Genomic DNA, 22,540 nt, shown 5'->3' on the forward strand with positions numbered 1-22,540 from the left:
GTGCATGTCGTGTACTCGTACGCCACTATCGTGAAGTTTGTGGCTACTGCTGTTGAGATCATTATCTGTGTCATTTTGGATCAGATAAACATGCATTACCGTAACATAATTTCTTCACGTGTCTTTTAAATATTGGGCACAAATTAATAGCCTGGTATGCTAATCATTACTGTGAGAAAAAAATTAGATTTAATTATCGTTATGCCACTCATGTGGTTTATTTTTATGTTTAATCAGTAAACCCTCTGAAGGGTAAGCATCTGCCAAACACAATACTGCAACTAATAGTAGAAAGCCTTGTCAGATTACAGAATTCAATGCATATGTAGATATCAATATTTGGATTATCAACAACAAATATACATAATCTTATACATGAACTTAATATTTTGAAAATATTAGCTGCGGGAGAAATTTGATAGCGGCAGTATCATCTCCAAAATGTATGACCTTACCATTTTGTTTTCAAATTCTTATATAGAATCCGCATAGATTAGATTGTGGATCTGCCTGTGAATGTCAAAGAAAGAAATGCATATTTTTGCTATTGGACGTAGACATATTAAGATAATTGACTCAATTGTCCGATATATGGTTAACCTTGTTTTATTATCGATGATACGTTCTTCGTAAGATACAAACAAACATAGGTAACCAAAAATGGAGCATCTCAGCCGGTTCAAGAAGATTTACGTGGCAGTGTCAATGCTACATGTATTTTTAAAACTGATAGAGCTGTCCATGGGCTGATCTGAAGCGTTGGAATAATTTGTCTGTGAACAGTTGGTATATTTACAAAATTCTTATGTTAGAACATTTCGTATATTTGACTTTATGAATATATTATTAGTTTTGCAACAAACAATCAGTACACACATATGAACAGTAATAATTGCCTGGTGTACCTAGTGACAGCCGATGTCAGTGACTGATATAGCCAAGTGGGTGTCCACGTTTATGCCAAATCAATTTCAGCGCAAATGATTCCTGTAACGTTGGATACAAAAGCCACGATCTAGACTATCATAGTGTCAAAAGCACTTTAATCCCTGGATTTCGGCTGTGAAATTTCAGGGTTTGTTCTCTAAAAGGTGTGTTTGATAGCGATGCCACATGCCATTTGATTCCCAGCACAATAGAAAGTATTACAATACAAATATATCATGTGCCCTAGCCTAACTGACGAGTCTTTCGATTAATAGTTTTTGCTTTGTTAAAACCGCTATTTTCAGCCAAATGATATAAAGTGAGTGGTTCGAGAAACGAGGTGTTATTGTTTAGCATGGGTATAATATAAGTATTTACTAATCAACATTTTCAAAAACGTGCACGGTTGTAAAGGAATATTTCATTCAACGCAATTATGGTAATTTAGAGATAATTAAACACATAGTCAATAAACCTGTTGTTAATTTAGAAAATAAAACCCGAAAGCCTGGTAAAGCCGTCATGTTAATTGGAACTAGGTACTGTTTTCTTAATTACCAATTATGTTGCCAACATAAATTAATCAGTCGCGAATTCCAGTCATAGTTTTTTTATTTTGACAAAAAAAGATGTGAACATATCGCTGGTACAGAATGAGTAAGCAAGCTAAAGAAGGGTTATTACCACACATAGAAGACGTGTTTATCACGATGACAAAGTGTGTTATAGGCTAGTTTATCTAAATAACGTTTGTAGTTAATTTTGCCGTGTCGTTTTCTTTGTATATGGATAATTTAATCATTTAGACAATATTCGAATATACAGAGCAAATTAACCAGTTTTCTAATATTTTAATACTGATGTGTAAGAGAGATCTCTGTTCTTACTAAAAATCTATTCTATAAGGTATACAAGTAGGGTAAGAGTCTTTTGCTCTATCGAGATTATCAGTCATGTAAACCTAGATCAAGTCTCGGAAATTCTACGACCTCTAAATGGGAAACGGGATAGAAACACATGAATCACAAGAGGTGTTCAAGAGCACATAACACGTTACCTTTACATTGTAATAGGTTAGTTAGGATGGAAAAATTTTGTCGACTATAAATTATCTCCTTGGATTCTCATCAACCTACACTCCCATAGCCACGTGTTGTTCGATTAGCAGTCGACAAATGTCACTGAATTAAGATCCTGAAAAATTCTCCATCTTATCGAAACTGTGATATGTAAACACCGTAGGACGTAACTAGCAATGTGTGAAACACGGAAATTGAAATGATCACAGCTTTCATGAAGATTACGCTGTAAATAATACATGGCTGATGTGTAAGTGTAAGTCGTTTCCTCGAGTATAAGGTATCACAAGTACAGGTATACCCGTTAGAGGTGAAATGGAAGGAAACCTGATGATTTTTGCTACCCAAATTTTATCTATATACTAAGCAACAAAAAGTATGATAACTGTATACACCGAAGCGAGAATTAAGCATTAGCCTGGTTCAAATAGCTGTCCTCGAAGGAAATATATGGACGGACTATATGTTATGTTTATACATTTGTATTATTTAAAGGGTTTTAAAATTATAATAAAAAAGAGGACGCAGTTGCTGCGGTCCTACATTTTGTATTTGGATATTGTTTACTTTAGAAGTAGAATTGGTTGAATGTGGATTTTGAAAACTCTACATATCTTATGATTCCTTACTCCTATTTGAGATTTAGACTTAACTCGGATTTGACCTATATTTGTATGGCGTTTGTCGTCGTGACCTATATTTGTATGGCGGGTGTCGTCGTGACCTAGATTTGTATGGCGAGTGTCGTCGTGACCTAGATTTGTATGGCGAGTGTCGTCGATGAAGCAGATGACGCTTACTCTTTCGGAACACCTGGTCTTATGTTCCTAGTACTTTGTCTGGAATATCCATGCATTGTTTATATTTTGTCTTCGTTTAATCGATATTAAGTTTAAGTTATGGTTTTGTTATTTTTTTCCGTATTTCTTCTTGTGCTTGAAAATTGGATATATATGGCTATATATGTTTAAAGTAACAATGGTTTTTATTTAAAAGCTAAAGTTCTGTAGTTGGTCCTTGATAAGTAAATGATTATATTCTACTACTGAAAGATATTTTGCTATATGACGACAGCGATGGTAATGCATTTCATTTAATGTATATATATACATTAGATTGGTGGTAAATTCTTTCTGTAAACGAATCTATGAAAGGTGTTGATGATGGTCCGTACATTTGACAGACGGATGTTTTTGATTTTTAGAACAAGCCTCTTATTGGCGTACACTAACCTATTTGTACTGTAAATTATTGTCCTTCCAAATAGCCATATGTCATTCCCCATGGATACAGAGGCTGACACTATTCTAGTGCATGTCTCTTTCAAATTATCTATGAGTGCATTCTTTTCGTTAAATATCGACCTGTATTCAGCTGACACGCAGTGTATATCCTTTCAGACGGATTATTTATTTATAATTCAACCTACTTAACTTGTTAAAAGTGCACGTTCATATCGCCCGTCCTCTGTACACCATTGTGCTCGTACTATTGCTAAACCAAATTGACTGAAATGTTTGTATGCCAGAATCGTCATGTATATTCCAATTAAGCGTAGCGGTAGCGTCTTATTGACCGCACTTCATTATGTCTCTTCAAGAAGTACACATCTTAGTTGTAACGTTCTTCTAAAAAGAGGTCAATATTAAAAAGTTTACAATAACCTTATCACGGATATATAAACTACCCGTGAATGTAAAATTGAAACGACAACAAATCGAACGTTGCTTTATTTGAAAATATAATGAAACCTTCAGAAATCAAGAAGCGACATTTTGCCCATGACACCAAAGTAGATCATGATGTCGAGCAAAAAATTTCCCTATGGCCTTCATCAACCTACATCTCACGAAAACTGGTTTTGTCATTTAACCGTCAGTTGTCAACATCGACTCGAAATCGTGTTAACAGGTCAGTTGTAAGATGTCACTACTGGTTGTGTTGTTAAGCGGATACTAAGGTATCATTCAGCTTTGCCAATCCTAATTGGTAATACAAAAACTTTAATCTAACATCCAATCATTTTCGTCTTGTTGACAAAGAAGACGCTAAAATAACTTGATAACTAATGTCAAATGATTAAAAAAGGGATAATGAAATATTGTTGTACGATTTTCTGGCATAGTCACGTGAACTGCATTAGACAAGAGTACTTTTACTACCAGAAGATATAATTAACAGGCGGTGATGGTAATGAGACTTTCAAATAAAAGAACGAAATTGTGGAATACGTTCCGATAAATTCGACCTGAAATGGGAAGGACGTTATTTTTTTCCGTAAATTAAGGATTTCAGAGCACGAAGGCAATCGTAAATAAAACGTGATTTGTAGTGAATTTTACCTTAAATTGGTCATCAATATCATCGGAGGGCTAGACATCACACAAGTTGACATGACAACGAAACATACGTCACGTATGTGTCCAATCCTAGTCACAACCACGTTTGACATATGATAGTCTATCGCGACAAGTGTTTGTCTGACTTCGAGAGATATCTCAAACACCTTGAGGACTTGAGGACAAGTAAATACAAATTGCCGATTACTCTGGGAAATTAAGAGCATTTGAATGGAGAATGCAATGTCATTTACTTCGATGTATATCTTTATGAAGTGAGAGTATTCGTCGATCCCTGTAGTGATTTTCAGGAGAACCGCTTACGCAGATAATTGGTTTTACAACGTCTATATCTCGTGATGACAGCGCCTTTGTACGCTTCTGGACACAGTGTCTTTTTGAACTCTTCATTGTATATCAATGTGAGTTGGTGTAGTAGAGCGTAGATTTAACGACTTAGCTTTTCTGATGGCATTGAACGCAGATTTGTGCCTGTATTTCTCTGTTTCCAATAAAATGAGTAACATAATGGCTTAAATCATTTTGATTTGAAAACTGATGGCATACATGAAATGAAACGTCACAAATTTTATTGTTAAAAAACAGGTATAGTCTTATGACAATGCTTACAATATGACTGGAAAGTAACCATTTTCACTACAACCTGTCGTGAGAAACATTTATAGTAATAAATCTTTATCAATTTGAATCAATCAATCCTTATCAACCCTCACCCCGATTTGTCAGTTTGTAATAAGCAGTAAGACTATGCCAAGGAGAAAGAGATATTAGATAATCTATGTAAAATGATCTTTTTAGTTGCAATGTAAGTAAACATTGAGGTAGGCAGTTAAAGAATGTAATGCGTTTTTCATTTCTATTTTAGGGTATGTCCGATCGACATATCAATATCTTAGTGAATTATAATTCATCACTATATTCAAACAAAACCATTTTTGTTTGTCTCAGTTGTACACTGTCGGTAGAACAGGTATAACGAGCTTTCAGACACTGTCTGTATAGCTGTAATGATTAATTACGTTGCTTTTGTCGCTATCCCGGACTCATTATATACATTATGTAATTCAAGCATGGAATATTGAATTCAGGTTAGACAGATTTTGAGCAGAAATATTTAATAAGTGTCAATATATGAGCAAACAGTTCATTGTTGTTTATCCAATAATGTATGATTACTGATAAGTATTGAATTCTTAAGGGTCATCTATGTAGCAAAATAATTTTGAATTTCAAATATATAATAAAAAATTGCACAAAAATAGTAATGTAATATACCAAAATGTTAGTTAGGACATGTAGTTTCTTACAATCACAATCAGAATTTGCTGTAGATGCTATCATTTTTCTTCTTAAGAATTTCTTTGTGTTATGGTGTAACATGGAATATAATTCTGAGTCACAAAAATGACCAAACCTGAAAAATAGCCGAGCTGTTATGCTCACAAGTGTCTATATCACAGGGTAGGAACATTTGTTTGACAGAATTTGACTTTATGTACGTAACAATGCTTATTTTGTTTTGACCTTGAAATGCAAATGACGGCTGTGAATAATATTTCACAAATAGTGTATAAAGGGAGGCATTTCAATCAATTAAATCCTCCTTTATCATACTTTTAAGACATCTGATTATAGTAAGATGGTTCTTTTTAAATCAAATTGTTAAGATAGTGAGTTTGTGGCCTCTTTTTGAAATAGGCATATTTTACTTCAAACTCAACAGTCGAACATTTTTTTTCTAAAAGCAGTCTTGTTGCATTGTCAAGAGTGTCTAATACAATTTTTCTTATGTTTGAAATACCTTATATGCCCTATTTTTGTGATATTATTTACGGCTGTCATTTAAATTTCAAGGTCAAGATAAAACAGTGTTTATACATACTGTGAAATCAAATCTGGTCAAACCAATTCTCCTATTTTTTGCTTCGAACACTTGTGAACAAAACGACATGGCTATTTTGTGCAATATATGCGACACAAATGAGGTAATAATATCCCCTGAAACATGTTTTTTTTGTATGTTTTGGTGAAATTTACAAAAAGCTTACCAAATTACATGTCAACAGCAAGTCCGACAGTTTGACATGAAACATACTGAAAGTTCATCAAGTAATTTCTGTTAAATTGCACCATAGTAGGAATTCATAGGCCTGTAAAATATCAATGTTTTGACTGGATTTGCTGTTTATATGAAGAGGAAAGAAAGATGGCTTTCTGTAAAGGATCTATTTCTTCGGGTTAAACTTATTTAAAAAAGGAGATTAGGAAAATGCTACCAGATATCCGTGCTTTTATATATACACAGCGTACTACGGATCACGTTTTGTGTTCGTCGTACTTACATTCACGGGCATTACGATTTTGGATAATGAAGTGAAAGATACATACATGTATATCTACAAATAATAGCAACAACGTTTTGACGTTGACATCAGTTCTTGTTCATTATGTATATTTTTCACCTTTTGATATGAAAAAAAATCTATCAAATGATGTTTGATTTATTGTTTATAATGATAAGGTAATGTTATCAATCAAAAATATTCCAGATGTCTGACAAAGACAAACTCGTGCATTTGGTCAGTTCTCTAACTAAGATGTAACAATCCGCCCTCTTCTATCGGTCTATTTACAACAACATTACATATCAATACCCAATGAAACTAGTTATTTGTGAAAATCCCACTTAGATGAACAGTGTGTCATCACGCTCCGTATCGCCACCGTCTACCTAAAGGTAGAGGCAGCCTTTTCACACAAATATATCCCATGCCAACTGTCCGCTTAGGGAATCAAACATGTTACTTCAGTTAACTTCACCGGACATGATCGACGCACACACCACTCTACATATAAGTCATTCCGACAAGTGCACACGCACTGAAGTATTTCGGACAATTGTCTAAGTCCTGCACATTTTCCAAAGATCCCATGTCCTGTCCTCGCCATTTATCAGTACATTAACTCATCTGTTTCTAAAACTGTACATTGATTGATACTATTTACACTTTGATAACATGTACTTGGATTGTTGGAAATTCGATTGATATCGCCTCGTGTTTACTACGGTACATCAGAATACCATGGCTGCCTTCATGTAGTGTGATATGAGTTTGAATAGGTCTGACCAGGCTTGTTCTACTTCCGGTGTCCACTGGTCTCCGATGGAACTCTGGATAGCCCAGATAAACTGGGGACCGATCAGCTGGAAAATACAAAGGTCAAGGCATTCAGTAAATTAGTAGCTGAGAACTATGACTTACAATGAGCATGCACTGGATTATATTTTATAGAGGGGAGTTTTGTTCGATGGTTTTGGTTTTATATAAAGAGGTTTTAAAGGAGCAAATCTCTGAATTGCACACCATGAAAACCACCCATCTGTCAAATAAAATGATTGACATTGGCAGTAATATCAAAGTTGGTATACAAGTTAAAGCACACAAACACACACGCGCGCGATTCTCATGCATTCCTCACGCCATTTTAATCAGTAGTTCTGCATGACATTTTTTGGTGATCAGGGAACGACCAAAGTCGTTTCACAAACCACTAGAGTAACAAAATAACACTCATCATTTGTACCGGACATGCCTCAGTTGTGTGGTTATATCTTGCATGAGTTTTGTATTTTTATGAATTAAATAAATTGCAATTACAATTCATGTGTATACGCAAATAGACACACAAAACAACGTATCTATATCCCGAGAACGAGTTAAAGAATTAGGACCAACTCGGAACTAGATTAATTTACCACTTGACTGCTATCTTAGGATATCAGAAAGTATAGCAAAATTGCATGCTTAAGGCACACAGCTCCATCACTGGACCACGAGATGACGTTATAGGTAACTCTGCGGTGTGTTGAGCGTGCCTACAAACACATTAGGCAGTCCACTGGTTTGATGGCATAGCTATCTTGCAGCGACTGAAGAGTGACAGAATGACATAGACCAGGTCCCGAGCGCGGAATCACGGCGCAGATTGGCTTTAACGGACAGACGAGGTCAGAGCCTAAGCATAGTCGTTTTCATTAGAGTTTCCGCTGTGTTGTACTACGCCACATAAACATGTCGAGGCGACCGCGCTAGTCATGCGAGAGAGCTTACATGTACGCTAAAACATATTATAGTATTGGCTTACCTATAATGGTCGCATGGCATATTTTCTGCCGCACTGACACACGCGCGACATCAGTCAGGGGTTATGGTTAGTCCGATTCCCTCTTGAGGAAGGTAAATCGATTTAACCTAAAACAATTCCTATTCTCCAACTTTATTTGCTCTATATCAAGGTAATTGGTTAAATCGATTATATTTCTCGACTTCGCTTAGCTGTGTTTTAGTCTCGGGTGTTAGTCTGGGAACTGAAATACCCCTGCAAGACTAAAACACGCCTGCACTCGGGTGTTTCGCAAAGTCAATCAGGCGAGAGGCGGATGAAGTTTATACCGAACATGGCACCAGTTACAAATGTTTCAAGATCGTTTTCTTCGGACACGAAACGGGATATCATCAACGACAAATCATTTGCCAAGCTAAAAGCCAGTTTACACAATTTGTCTTGCGAAACTTTAAGATTGAAATAAAGGCCATTAAATCCTGTTTATCGTAGTTCACCCTGGTTTAATTTAGTTTCTTTTGAGTTTAAGTGACAAGATATACAAATATTTTCGATGTCTCTGCGGTCTGTATCGGAGCTTTCACCTCGGGAAATAGGCATAGGATCAGGAAATCATAAACTTTCTATTCATTCCTCATCCCCTTACTTTAATTAATTGTTAAATAACATATACCAAAACAATGGTTTTGAACAGATTATGAATATTGGTTGTTGTTAATATAGGAAGAAATGCTTATTGAGCCCAAGTTAAGATTTATTTTATTAAAATACTTGTTAATATTAACATATAAAACAATTTCAGTAAGCAATGGCAAACCCATGCCATATATGCAGGCTTCACTTGCATAATAATGTTGACCTTGCCGTACAGAGATGATGTAATATCGTGGTTGTTCCCGCACCTGGACCAGGCGGTCCGAATGAAGCCGTTGTTTGCTTAGATAGAACCTGAGGTCATAGACAACATAAGTGGCCGTGCTGAGAGCTTTTCCGTCATACATCGAGTGACGTGACCACTTTACCAAGCAAGTAACAGTTCCGTCATCCCACATTTGCAGAGCGTTCCATCCATTATTAACGATTAATTGTCTTGTCAAAATTGTTCGGGGTACCTACATTTGGGTTTCTTCATATGGATATGATTTTAGTTGCCTTTTTTGCACACCAATAACACTGGAGTCAATAAGGCCCAGACTTAATGGTTCACAGCAAATAAAACAAATATCATATCACCAAGAAGATCGAATGTGTTTACGTAAAACATTCTTACTGTAAGCTTCCTAGTGGTTTCTTCACAAGCAATCCAATTAAGCGGTATATTACACTCAACCAGAGGCATGCGAGTCTTACTTGATTGTTCGCTTTTTTATTTATAGTTGTTTTCACGCTGTTGACGTAATGCTTTTTTCAATTACCTAACCCAAAAAGTTTGAAATTTGATACATTAATCACTGGTACCATTCTGCTTTCCGATTTTAATGAAAGAAGGGACAAATTGCTAATATAGAGTCATTTCCGTGTTAGATTAAGTGTTAATTATCCAAGTAGAGTTTTGTTGAATCGGGCTTCAGTAATTACAGAAATGAAACCATTTAACTGGAATTGTTTTGCACAGAAACATGTTTTCCGTCTTGCCAATACATGCCTGTGATGTTGCTGCTTTTTCTAATGGCAAAACAGGAAACCGGGAAATCGATTTCTTTTTCTGTATATCGTAATACTTACAAACACTCTTCATTGTTTCATGCTTCTTAAAAACAAACAAAACTACGCCCTTTCATGCCAAATACATTTTTAAATTGTATTTTTTTGTATTCTATGAACAAGCGAAAACAAATAAATAAATAAATCAGGGCATTTCACTGTAAATATTTAAATTCCTATTTAGGTCGTTTACAATTAAACTGTAAATGGTAAAAACACGAATTAAAAAAAATACCACCAAAATATTTCAACTATAGCATGATTTTTGTGTCAGGGAGATCACATGTTAACAAACAAACACAATAGTAAATGATAGATCTATATAACCTGTATAAGGGGTAGAAATGTTCATTCACGGCTAAACAGTTATTATCAAATCACTTTTTTTGTTTTTTGTTTTTTGTTCATTAACCGTCAGTATTTCTTATTACTGAATGCAGGCATTTGCCCTTTTTTTTTTTAAAAAGGTATTAAATTCAGTGAAACAAGCTATCTGTAGTAATTATTCCCTCTTTACATGAAACGCGTCAACCATTTAATTATATCTGGGTGTCATTAACAGGATTGTAGTAGAAATGACACACAGTTTCGTTATTTTTCTTTTAATCAGTCTTTAACTAGTATTGTTGCATGTTATCAATAATTGTAATGATCAGGCAAGGCCGAGTTTTGCACCCCGCTACTCACGTCAATATAGTCGACCTTGGCACTATACATGACGTGGCGCGTGCCAAGGTCATGAAGCATTTCTTGTAGCTTTGCAGGTTCATTCATCCGCCCAAGGCATTTCTCCACTGTGTTCATCACTCTCAACGCATGTGCCTTGAGTTGTGAGCTGTGTTTCAAATCCTCTTTGGATTGTCCCTTAAATGGCATGAAAACGTCTTGTACATCTGGATGAGTCTCAAACAGCCTGAAATAATAAAAGAGATGTAATTCTATCATGAATCTAATTAGGAAAGAACGTCAACAGGTTTTCTAATGAGTGTGTATGCTGCAAATATGAATGAAGAACCGTGGATGAATGAAATCGCTTCAACATTATACAAATTGAAAGAGATAGATGATGATCAATAATGGGGTCTTCTGATGACAAATACGTACATCTTTATCAGTAATGGTATTTTGACAGTGACGTCATTTTGAAGTTTAGATAATACGAACAGCACATTGTTAAGTTGAATACACCTGTAACATGATTGCATGTTTAGCATCGACGTCAGATTAACTTTACCTAAATTTATTGCAAATTATATTCATAATTATCCAGATTAGGAAATCGATCCAAGGATAGGAGATTCGCATGCAATACCCCTTCACCAATTAGTTGTAATCATTAGAGATTAAGAAAGTGTTAACATTTTGTATCACAGCATCGCTATTAGGTCATTTTAGATATCCGACAATCCATCTGTTCAATTCTATAAAATACCAGCTATCGAAAAATGATCAGTTTCATAATAGTCGATTACAGTTAAATTACGTACGAGAATAGAAGTAAGACGAATTTTTACACACAATTACTTTCAAAAACCAAACCAATATTTGAAAACGAAGTGAAACTTTCATGTGTATTCTCCAATTCTAGTAATCACAGCCCCCGCTCTGTCTGTGATTAGTTTACACCTCAATCTACTCTTCATGATTACGGTTACTTCAAAGCTGGAGGCGAAATGCAATTATGCCATCTACCGCTGTAACACTTCTTTTTAGTTATGTATTCAAAGCAACGTATATTTATTTTCAGCAAAAACAGCTTGAATGGCAAAGAAATTAATTTTGTACCATATCCCACTTTAAACGTTCGGTAAATGCGGTATGAATTTCCACGCTGATTGTTTAATGAATTGATGAAATGGCGTGTACTAACAAACAACAATAAGCCTGTTTGTTTTTGTTTATTTATTGTCCCGGTGGTATTGGTGCACGTACACGTAATCCCAAAACGGAAATAACTTTGGAGAGCCTGTTTTCTCTTTAACAATGTTTTGTATGACATCAACTTTGAAAAAAATTATTGCTGGTCCGACAAATGTTCTAAAAGGTAACATTAAAAACATAAATGACACTTTCAATGGTATTATTTCCTGATTCTGAATTCTCTGCGAATCACTCGTTTCATTTGATTACCTATTGTTCTTAACAATCTAGTATATCTAGTATTTCACTACACCGTATATGTATTATCTCACTACTCCGTATAGATATATTATCTCACTACTCCGTATAGATATATTATCTCACTACTCCGTATATATATATTATCTCACTACTCCGTATATATATATTATCTCACTACCCCGTATATATATATTATCTCACTACTCCGTATAGCTATTATCTCACTACTCCGTATAGCTATTATCTCACTACTCCGTACATCTATTATAATATCTCACTACTCCGTATATCTATTATCTCACTACTCCGTATATCTATTATAATATCTCACTACTCCGTATATCTATTATCTCACTACTCCGTATAGCTATTATCTCACTACTCCGTACATCTATTATCTCATTACTCCGTATAGCTATTATCTCACTACTCCGTACATCTATTATCTCACTACTCCGTACATCTATTTTCTCACTACTCCGTACATCTATTATCTCACTACTCCGTACATCTATTATCTCACTACTCCGTATATCTATTATCTCACTACTCCGTACATCTATTATCTCACTACTCCGTACATCTATTATCTCATTACTCCGTATAGCTATTATCTCACTACTCCGTACATCTATTATCTCACTACTCCGTATAGCTATAATCTCACTACTCCGTACATCTATTATCTCATTACTCCGTATAGCTATTATCTCACTACTCCGTAAACAATGTATATAGTATCTCACTACTCCGTATATATAGTATCTCACTACTCCGTACATCTATTATCTCACTACTCCGTATAGCTATTATATTACTACTCCGTACATCTATTATCTCATTACTCCGTATAGCTATTATATCACTACTCCGTATAGCTATTATCTCACTACTCCGTACATCTATTATCTCACTACTCCGTATATCTATTATCTCACTACTCCGTACATCTATTATAATATCTCACTACTCCGTATATCTATTATCTCACTACTCCGTATAGCTATTATCTCATTACTCCGTATAGCTATTAACTCACTGCTCCGTATAGCTATTATCTCACTACTCCGTATATCTTTTATCTCACTACTCCGTATATCTATTATCTCACTACTCCGTATATCTATTAACTCACTACTCCGTATATCTATTATCTCACTACTCCGTATATCTATTATAATATCTCACTACTCCGTACATTTATTATAATATCTCACTACTCCGTATATCTATTATCTCACTACTCCGTACATCTATTATCTCACTACTCCGTATATCTATTATCTCACTATTCCGTATATCTTTTATCTCACTACTCCGTATAGCTATTATCTCACTACTCCGTATATCTATTATCTCACTACTCCGTACATCTATTATCTCACTACTCCGTATATCTATTATCTCATTACTCCGTATATCTATTATCTCACTACTCCGTATATATAGTATCTCACCACTCCGTATATCTATTATCTCTCTACTCCGTACATCTATTATCTCACTACTCCGTATAGCTATTATCTCACTACTCCGTATAGCTATTATCTCACTACTCCGTATATATAGTATATCACTACTCCGTATAGCTATCATCTCACTACTCCGTATAGCTATTATCTCATTACTGCGTACATCTATTATCTCACTACTCCGTATAGCTATTATCTCACTACTCCGTATAGCTATTATCTCACTACTCCGTATAGATATTATCTGACTACTCCGTATATCTATTATCTCACTACTCCGTACATCTATTATAATATCTCACTACTCCGTATAGCTATTATCTCACTACTCCGTATAGCTATTATCTCACTACCCCGTATATATATATTATCTCACTACTCCGTATAGCTATTATCTCACTACTCCGTATAGCTATTATCTCACTACTCCGTATATCTATTATCTCACTACTCCGTACATCTATTATAATATCTCACTACTCCGTATAGCTATTATCTCACTACTCCGTATAGCTATTATCTCACTACCCCGTATATATATATTATCTCACTACTCCGTATAGCTATTATCTCACTACTCCGTATAGCTATTATCTCATTACTCCGTTTAGCTATTATCTCACTACTCCGTACATCTATTATCTCACTACTCCGTACATCTATTTTCTCACTACTCCGTACATCTATTATCTCACTACTCTGTACATCTATTTTCTCACTACTCCGTACATCTATTATCTCACTACACCGTACATCTATTATCTCACTACTCCGTACATCTATTATCTCACTACTCCGTACATCTATTATCTTACTGCTCCGTACATCTATTATCTCACTACTCCGTACATCTATTATCTCACTACTCCGTATAGCTTTTATCTCACTACTCCGTACATCTATTATCTCATTACTCCGTATAGCTATTATCTCACTACTCCGTATAGCTATAGTATCTCACTACTCCGTATATATAGTATCTCACTACTCCGTACATCTCCTTTCTCACTACTCCGTATAGCTATAATCTCACTACTCCGTACATCTATTATCTCACTACTCCGTACATCTATTATCTCACTACTCCGTACATCTATTATCTCACTACTCCGTATAGCTATAATCTCACTACTCCGTACATCTATTATCTCATTACTCCGTATAGCTATTATCTCACTACTCCGTATACAATGTATATAGTATCTCACTACTCCGTATATATAGTATCTCACTACTCCGTACATCTCCTTTCTCACTACTGGGTACATCTATTATCTCACTACTCCGTATAGCTATTATCTCACTACTCCGTATAGCTATTATATCACTACTCCGTACATCTATTATCTCATTACTCCGTATAGCTATTATATCACTACTCCGTATAGCTATTATCTCACTACTCCGTACATCTATTATCTCACTACTCCGTATATCTATTATCTCACTACTCCGTACATCTATTATAATATCTCACTACTCCATATATCTATTATCTCACTACTCCGTATATCTATTATAATATCTCACTACTCCGTATAGCTATTATCTCACTACTCCGTACATCTATTATAATATCTCACTACTCCATATATCTATTATCTCACTACTCCGTATATCTATTATAATATCTCACTACTCCGTATAGCTATTATCTCACTACTCCGTACATCTATTTTCTCACTACTCCGTACATCTATTATCTCACTACTCCGTACATCATCTTTCTCACTACTCCGTACATCTATTATGATATCTCACTACTCCGTATATCTATTATCTCACTACTCCGTACATCTATTATCTCACTACTCCGTATAGCTATTATCTCATTACTCCGTATATATAGTATCTCACTACTCCGTATATATAGTATCTCACTACTCCGTATATCTTTTATCTCACTACTCCGTATAGCTATTATCTCTTTACTCCGTATAGCTATTATCTCACTACTCCGTATAGCTATTATCTCACTACTCCGTATAAATAGTATCTCACTACTCCGTATATATAGTATCTCACTACTCCGTATATATAGTATAGCACTACTCCGCATATATATTATCTCACTACTCCGTACATCTATTATCTCACTATTCCGTATAGCTATTATCTCACTACTCCGTACATCTATTATCTCACTACTCCGTACATCTATTTTCTCACTACTCCGTACATCTATTATCTCACTACTCCGTACATCTATTTTCTCACTACTCCGTACATCTATTATCTCACTACTCCGTACATCTATTATCTCACTACTCCGTACATCTATTATCTTACTGCTCCGTACATCTTTTATCTCACTACTTCGTACATCTATTATCTCACTACTCCGTATAGCTATTATCTCACTACTCCGTATATAATGTATATAGTATTTCACTACTCCGTATATATAGTATCTCATTACTCCGTACATCTCCTTTCTCACTACTCCGTACATCTATTATCTCAATACTCCGTATAGCTATTATATCACTACTCCGTATATCTATTATAATATCTCACTACTCCGTGTATCTATTATCTCACTACTCCGTACATCTATTATAATATCTCACTACTCCGTACATATAGTATATCACTACTCTGTACATCTATTTTATCACTACTCCGTATATCTATTATCTCACTACTCCGTATATATATTATCTCACTACTCCGTACATGTATTATAATATATCACTACTCCGTATATCTATTATCTCACTATTCCGTATATCTTTTATCTCACTACTCCGTATAGCTATTATCTCACTACTCCGTATATCTATTATCTCACTACTCCGTATATCTATTATCTCACTACTCCGTATATCTATTATCTCATTACTCCGTATATCTATTATCTCACTACTCCGTATATATAGTATCTCACTACTCTGTATATATAGTATATCACTACTCCGTATATATATTATCTCACTACTCCATACATCGATTATCTCACTACTCCGTACATCTATTATCTCATTACTCCGTATAGCTATTATCTCATTACTCCGTATAGCTATTATTTCACTACTCCGTATATATAGTATCTCACTACTCCGTATATCTTTTATCTCACTACTCCGTATAGCTATTATCTCACTACTCCGTATAGCTATTATCTCACTGCTCCGTACATCTATTATCTCACTATTCCGTATATATAGTATCTCACTACTCCGTATATATAGTATATCACTACTCCGTATATATATTATAATATCTCACTACTCCGTACATCTATTATCTCACTACTCCGTATAGCTATTATCTCACTACTCCGTATATCTATTATCTCACTACTCCGTACATTTATTATAATATCTCACTACTCCGTATATCTATTATCTCATTACTCCGTACATCTATAATCTCACTACTCCGTACATCTATTATCTCACTACTCCGTATAGCTATTATCTCACTACTCCGTATATCTATTATCTCACTACTCCGTACATTTATTATAATATCTCACTACTCCGTATATCTATTATCTCATTACTCCGTACATCTATAATCTCACTACTCCGTACATCTATTATCTCACTACTCCGTATAGCTATTATTTTACTACTCCGTATAACTCCTTTCTCACTACTCCGTACATCTATTATATATTATAAAAGCTTCCGACATTAAAAATATCTGATTCTTATATCTCAAATTTTATATGTAAATCAAATACATCGTTCAAATATCTCAAGCATTACGACTGCAAAAATATAAGAAGTAAAGATAAGAACAATATTTATATTCACAGAAGAAATACACTTGATTTAAGTTTTCAGTATCTCTCAAATGAATACACCTTCACAATAATTTGAGCAATGAACTCGATGCGTATCAAGATAATATATTTAAAGATCAGTTCTGAAAATAATAGCTTCAAAACATAAAGCAACAATTAAAGTGACTTTACTTCCGTTTTGCCTCTGTTTCAGTGTATTGTTGCAACTACGATATTCAGCAGCAATGGCAAACTTTATTAAAACACCATTACATATTTGTTTATCAATCTGATTACTCTGTGAAGTAGCCTTGTCACCAGTAAATAGCACATGGTAGCTCGTACATCATAGTGTCCTGGGACGTAAACACAGACATTTGATTTTCTCCTCGGCACGTCTGTTAAGGATCAGCTGTTAAATCGAACATGTTAGTTGACTATCTTGTCTGCCAGTATTTGTCTCCTCGTCCTTCTGTTAAGCAAGCGCTCGTTATGTTTACTTTACCAACACGTCTGTCGTTGCGAGTTATTGTTGCTGAGCCGGGTATAGAAGACACCGATTCCTGTAGTCCTTGTTTGCAGTGACACAAGGCTCAATGCTACGACGACACCGTCTATAAACGGGAGATTTGGGAGGCCATAACCATCTAAGTGTATTATAAACTGAGCTTAAGGGAATACAGTTTCAGGGGATGCTAACACAGCCTAGGGAATATTTTTGTATGTAGAGATATAGAGCTTTGGCGGGGGCACTGTGCTATCAATCTACGGTAGGCACGTAATCAACTCCTAAAGGACGCATTTCCAAAGGTTAAATTAACATATAGGAACCTTAAGCACTCTTCTCTGGAAATGCTGCGGGCAAGGATGTCTGAGTTCCTGTATATTGTAGTATTAACCAAACAGCCCACACAAATACAAAATTTGTATTACCTGGGGTAATTCATCTCTATAAGTTCAAGGTCCTCAATAAAAGATTTAAAAATTCATTTCGCAAAATTTCATTTTTTTTTTTTTTTTTTTTAATGAAAAACATTAACTACAGTATTAGGATATACTTGGACTTGTTAAGCCTACAATACGTTAAAGTGCTACCCGCGAATATATGGTTTAGGCTATTGTTTACTGATGTACGTTCTTTTGTCCTTAATACTATTGTTTTACTGCCCACCATAAACAGCCTTCAGCTGATATAATGTTCGACCTTAATGCAGTGGGTTTAAATGGACTAAATTAAGTAAGGGGTAATATTACATACATTGTATGTGGTACACCTATTTATATAAGACTTATATTAAGTTGAAGTACAAACCATTACATATATTGTGTCAGGAAATAATGCTACTTTGGGGGTATAGACGTACATATATGATGTTCAACATATACGTCACAGCTGGCGCAAACCGAAGGCGTTATAGGTACGTGAGTATCTATTAAGGCAATATTAGATGCATTCTCATATGTATGCTATAAAGACTCCGTTGAATTTCTAACGCGGTGATCTACGTCATCAATACATGTGGTTAAACCTACCCACCTGTCTTTTGTCAGTCTGGGCGTGGTCCCGCCTTGCAATTTATATGATTGTTGAGTTAATATTGTGTTAAGGCACAAATGTGTTATATAGGAGAAATATTATTTCAATCGTTTGAGGGATGAATCAGAATGAAATTAGTCTGGGCGTGGTCCCGCCTTGCAATTTATATGATTTTTGAGTTATTATTGTGTTAAGGCACAAATGTGTTATATAGGAGAAGATGCATTCTCATATGTATGATATAAAGACTCCGTTTAATTTCTAACGCGGTGATCTACGTCATCAATACATGTGGTTAAACCTACCCACCTGTGGAATATCGTTAATAGGTGTCGTGCTCTTGGTCATTTTATTGTTTGTTCGGAGCAACTGATATCATTTTCCCAATGTATTTTAGATATATATATGATATATGAAAAGAACAAAGAACAAAGAAGACAATCGATATACCAGTTTTGTTTTGGATTTTTAAGCCGGAAAATAAAATCTTCGACGAATATCAAAATACTCTCCATGTCCTGCAGTTCAGAATGATCTTTTTTAATGATATCTATATCATTCGTTTAAATCAATTGATTAATAATCATGAAGTCTTAAGATGTATATTCTGTAGTTGGCGAAACTGCCAATGTTAATCGTCAGTACTTTATATATACAGAAATAGATATTCAGGAAAAAAATGGGGTGTCAATCTCATACAGGGAAAACGAAACAAAACATATCACTATCGCCGAGATAAGACTCCATCTGAATCCCTTTCTTTTGGAATTAGCTTTTCTCGTAAACTTTTTTTCTAAATCCCTCGACCTCGAATAAGTACTTAAAATAAAATGCTTTTCCAAGTAATTGGAATCGGATTTTTTATCAAACCTTGGGTGATACATGTACCTATTTTTTTTCTCTCTCTCGAAGGTACATAAGGCGTCCATTAAAACGTTCAAGTTAAAGACATTATAACATCTTTAATTAACGTATATCTCCTTAAAGTACCACAGGGATGTTGAGACGATGTTTATGTTGCCAGGTTTAGAAAAAAATCACAATAGTTTGAAAACATTAAATAGATCATTTGTGTTTCACCGACAATTCCTTAGAGTACAAATCCTTGGCATTAACGGCATTAATGTTAGACCCAAAACACAGTGAAGACATGGTCGTTTATTTAAGAAGCTGCCTCTCTGACAAAGAGTAGTTAAGATAATTTAAAACAAACATAATCCGTTACATATTGATTGGTGTTATCATTCACTAAATGCTTTAACTTCTTACTTGAATTGGGCACATTCTTATTTGCATCTCGAAAATTTGGTATGCCGCTTTCGCTAGGTTTAGAGCGTTGTTATTAATTGTTTTTCATTTCCCTTTGTTATATTTCTATGCGGGTGTCAATGTATCAATAATTGGTGAGAAGCAGTGTACAATTTTAGATGTAGCATCAATAGATATTTATGCATATTATTTTTAGGAAGTATCCAATTTCCACCGACCGATTTGTTTGGTTTATTTTGTTTAACGTCCTATTAACAGCTAAGGTCATTTAAGGACGGCCTCCCGTGCGTTCGACATGCATGCAGTGTGGTGAGTGCGTATGTGTGTTTTGGGAGGCTGCGGTATTTTCGTGTTAAGTCTCCTTGTGATAGGCCGGAACTTTTGCCGATTTATAGTGCTACCTCACTGGAGCATACTGCCGAAGACACCCAGCAGGACACCCCATCCGGTCACATTATACTGACAACGGGCGAACCAGTCGTCCCACTCCCAATATGCTGAGCGCTAAGCAGGAGTAGCAACTACCATTTTTAAAGACTCTGGTATGTCTCGGCTAGGGGACAGAACCCAAGGCCTTCCTCACAGCGGCGAATGCTCAACTAAAGGCCAAATGTGAAGCATTGTCAAGAGAGACATTAGGAAGAAGAAAGTTGTTCAGAAAGAAGAGAAAAGATAAGATCCCAAATTTAGTCGCCTCCTACGATCATGCAATGGGGGCAGCAAGTACAATTCTTACGCCCTACCTGCAGGGACGATAAATACAGACTGTAGCAGTACCCTTAACTTAATGCATCAAGGGGATGTACATACAAGTTCATTACATTTTTGTTATGCGGTTTTTTATCCGTCATTATCATGCGTCATTGCTGCTTGATATTTAATTGAATTTGCAAGAAAAAAGCACAGCGTTGCTTAGTACAGACAATAGTTAAAGGAACCATGTTTCGACAATTTTCATTGATTTCCGGATGTTGTTTCCATATTCCCTTAAAAAGATGTCTCAGAACGCAAATGTAATGTCTTTATCAGACGCAATGTTCTCTTTTGGGAAATATAAGATGAAAAACCACGTGATACTCACATTAGTTTTAATTGCTACTTGATATATTACAGGTGACAGTAGGGAGTATAAAACCCCACTGTTGGCGTCACAAGGTAATGACGGTCGATGTATAATGTTGGGGAGGGTTTTGAAATGTTTCATACTTCATTATAGGAATTTGTCCAACAAGTATGGTGTATTGTTGGTGTTTTAAAATATAAACTGTGTTATGGCGAGGGTGAAGAAAGAAGTGAAACGGTTTTAACAATGTTCCATATGTATGTTCGCATTTCAAACGTTGTTTCACTTGAAAGTAGGTCAGTCGATTTGACGCGCGTGCTAAGATTCTGAAATACAGCTGTTTCCGTCACTGCCGAATACAGCAAAATAAATGTGGTAGGTGTACTTTGACAATGAAGATGCCAGTTGCAGGATAAAAAATGTTATCTAACACAACCAATACATTTATTGCTCGTGACGTGACGAAAACAGCTCAGTTATCTTCCACAGACTCAGAATGACTAAGTATAGCCCGTGTACACTAGGGTGGTAAGTGTGTATGTAATGTATGAGATGGTAATGATCGTCGACAGGTAAGCAATACGGGTACAGTGTCTTGGCACAGGATACAGCCACGACAACACAGACTGGTCCGTTTCTCAGCTTCCCTCTGAACGTAAATCATGAACCTCGGATAATTACCTGATATATTTCATGGCCCCTTATTATATTTTATGGTACAATGATATCATTAAACACGGAACAATATAATATGCAGTCATTGAGAAGTAATTTCAGGATGAAAAATACAAGTGACAAAATTTGTCTTGTGCTCTCTATCAAAATGTCATGGCAAATGTACTTTTAAACATATAGCTGGACAGACTGTTACGTCAAATAGTTGGTAACTATTAAAGCCACATACTCCCAAACAACCTAAAATTAGAGTTGTACACATGTATTAATGGCAATCCAAGATGCTCACTCACGCTCTCCTAACATTATAATGACCATTGGCTTAGGCGCTTGACCGGGGGGAGTGCTTGAGACATCAGTGTATAAAAATAACTCGCCGCATTCATATTTATCGCGAGATTTGTCACGGAGCCGAGAACGAGGCTATAACAACGTGCGCTAATTATAAACTACACACATGGCCGTTGTTTACATATCG

The 22,540-nt window shown here is 35.4% G+C and overlaps 1 protein-coding gene across 1 annotated transcript in view; it reads right to left on the reverse strand.

Moving 5' to 3' along the window:
* Nucleotides 1-4,918: 4,918 nt before the first annotated feature.
* LOC117323713 (non-symbiotic hemoglobin 1-like) overlaps nucleotides 4,919-22,540 on the reverse strand; it is a 53,673-nt gene continuing 36,051 nt past the window's right edge. Inside the window, exons 2-3 of the mRNA XM_033879129.1 lie at nucleotides 10,883-11,108; nucleotides 4,919-7,571 (exon numbers count right to left, since the gene is read on the reverse strand). Coding sequence (XP_033735020.1) covers nucleotides 7,440-7,571; nucleotides 10,883-11,108 — 358 coding nt within the window. The 3' untranslated portion in view covers nucleotides 4,919-7,439. The remainder of the gene's footprint in view (nucleotides 7,572-10,882; nucleotides 11,109-22,540) is intronic.

This window comes from Pecten maximus, chromosome 3 (assembly GCF_902652985.1).
Source record: "Pecten maximus chromosome 3, xPecMax1.1, whole genome shotgun sequence".
Taxonomy (NCBI): domain Eukaryota; kingdom Metazoa; phylum Mollusca; class Bivalvia; order Pectinida; family Pectinidae; genus Pecten; species Pecten maximus.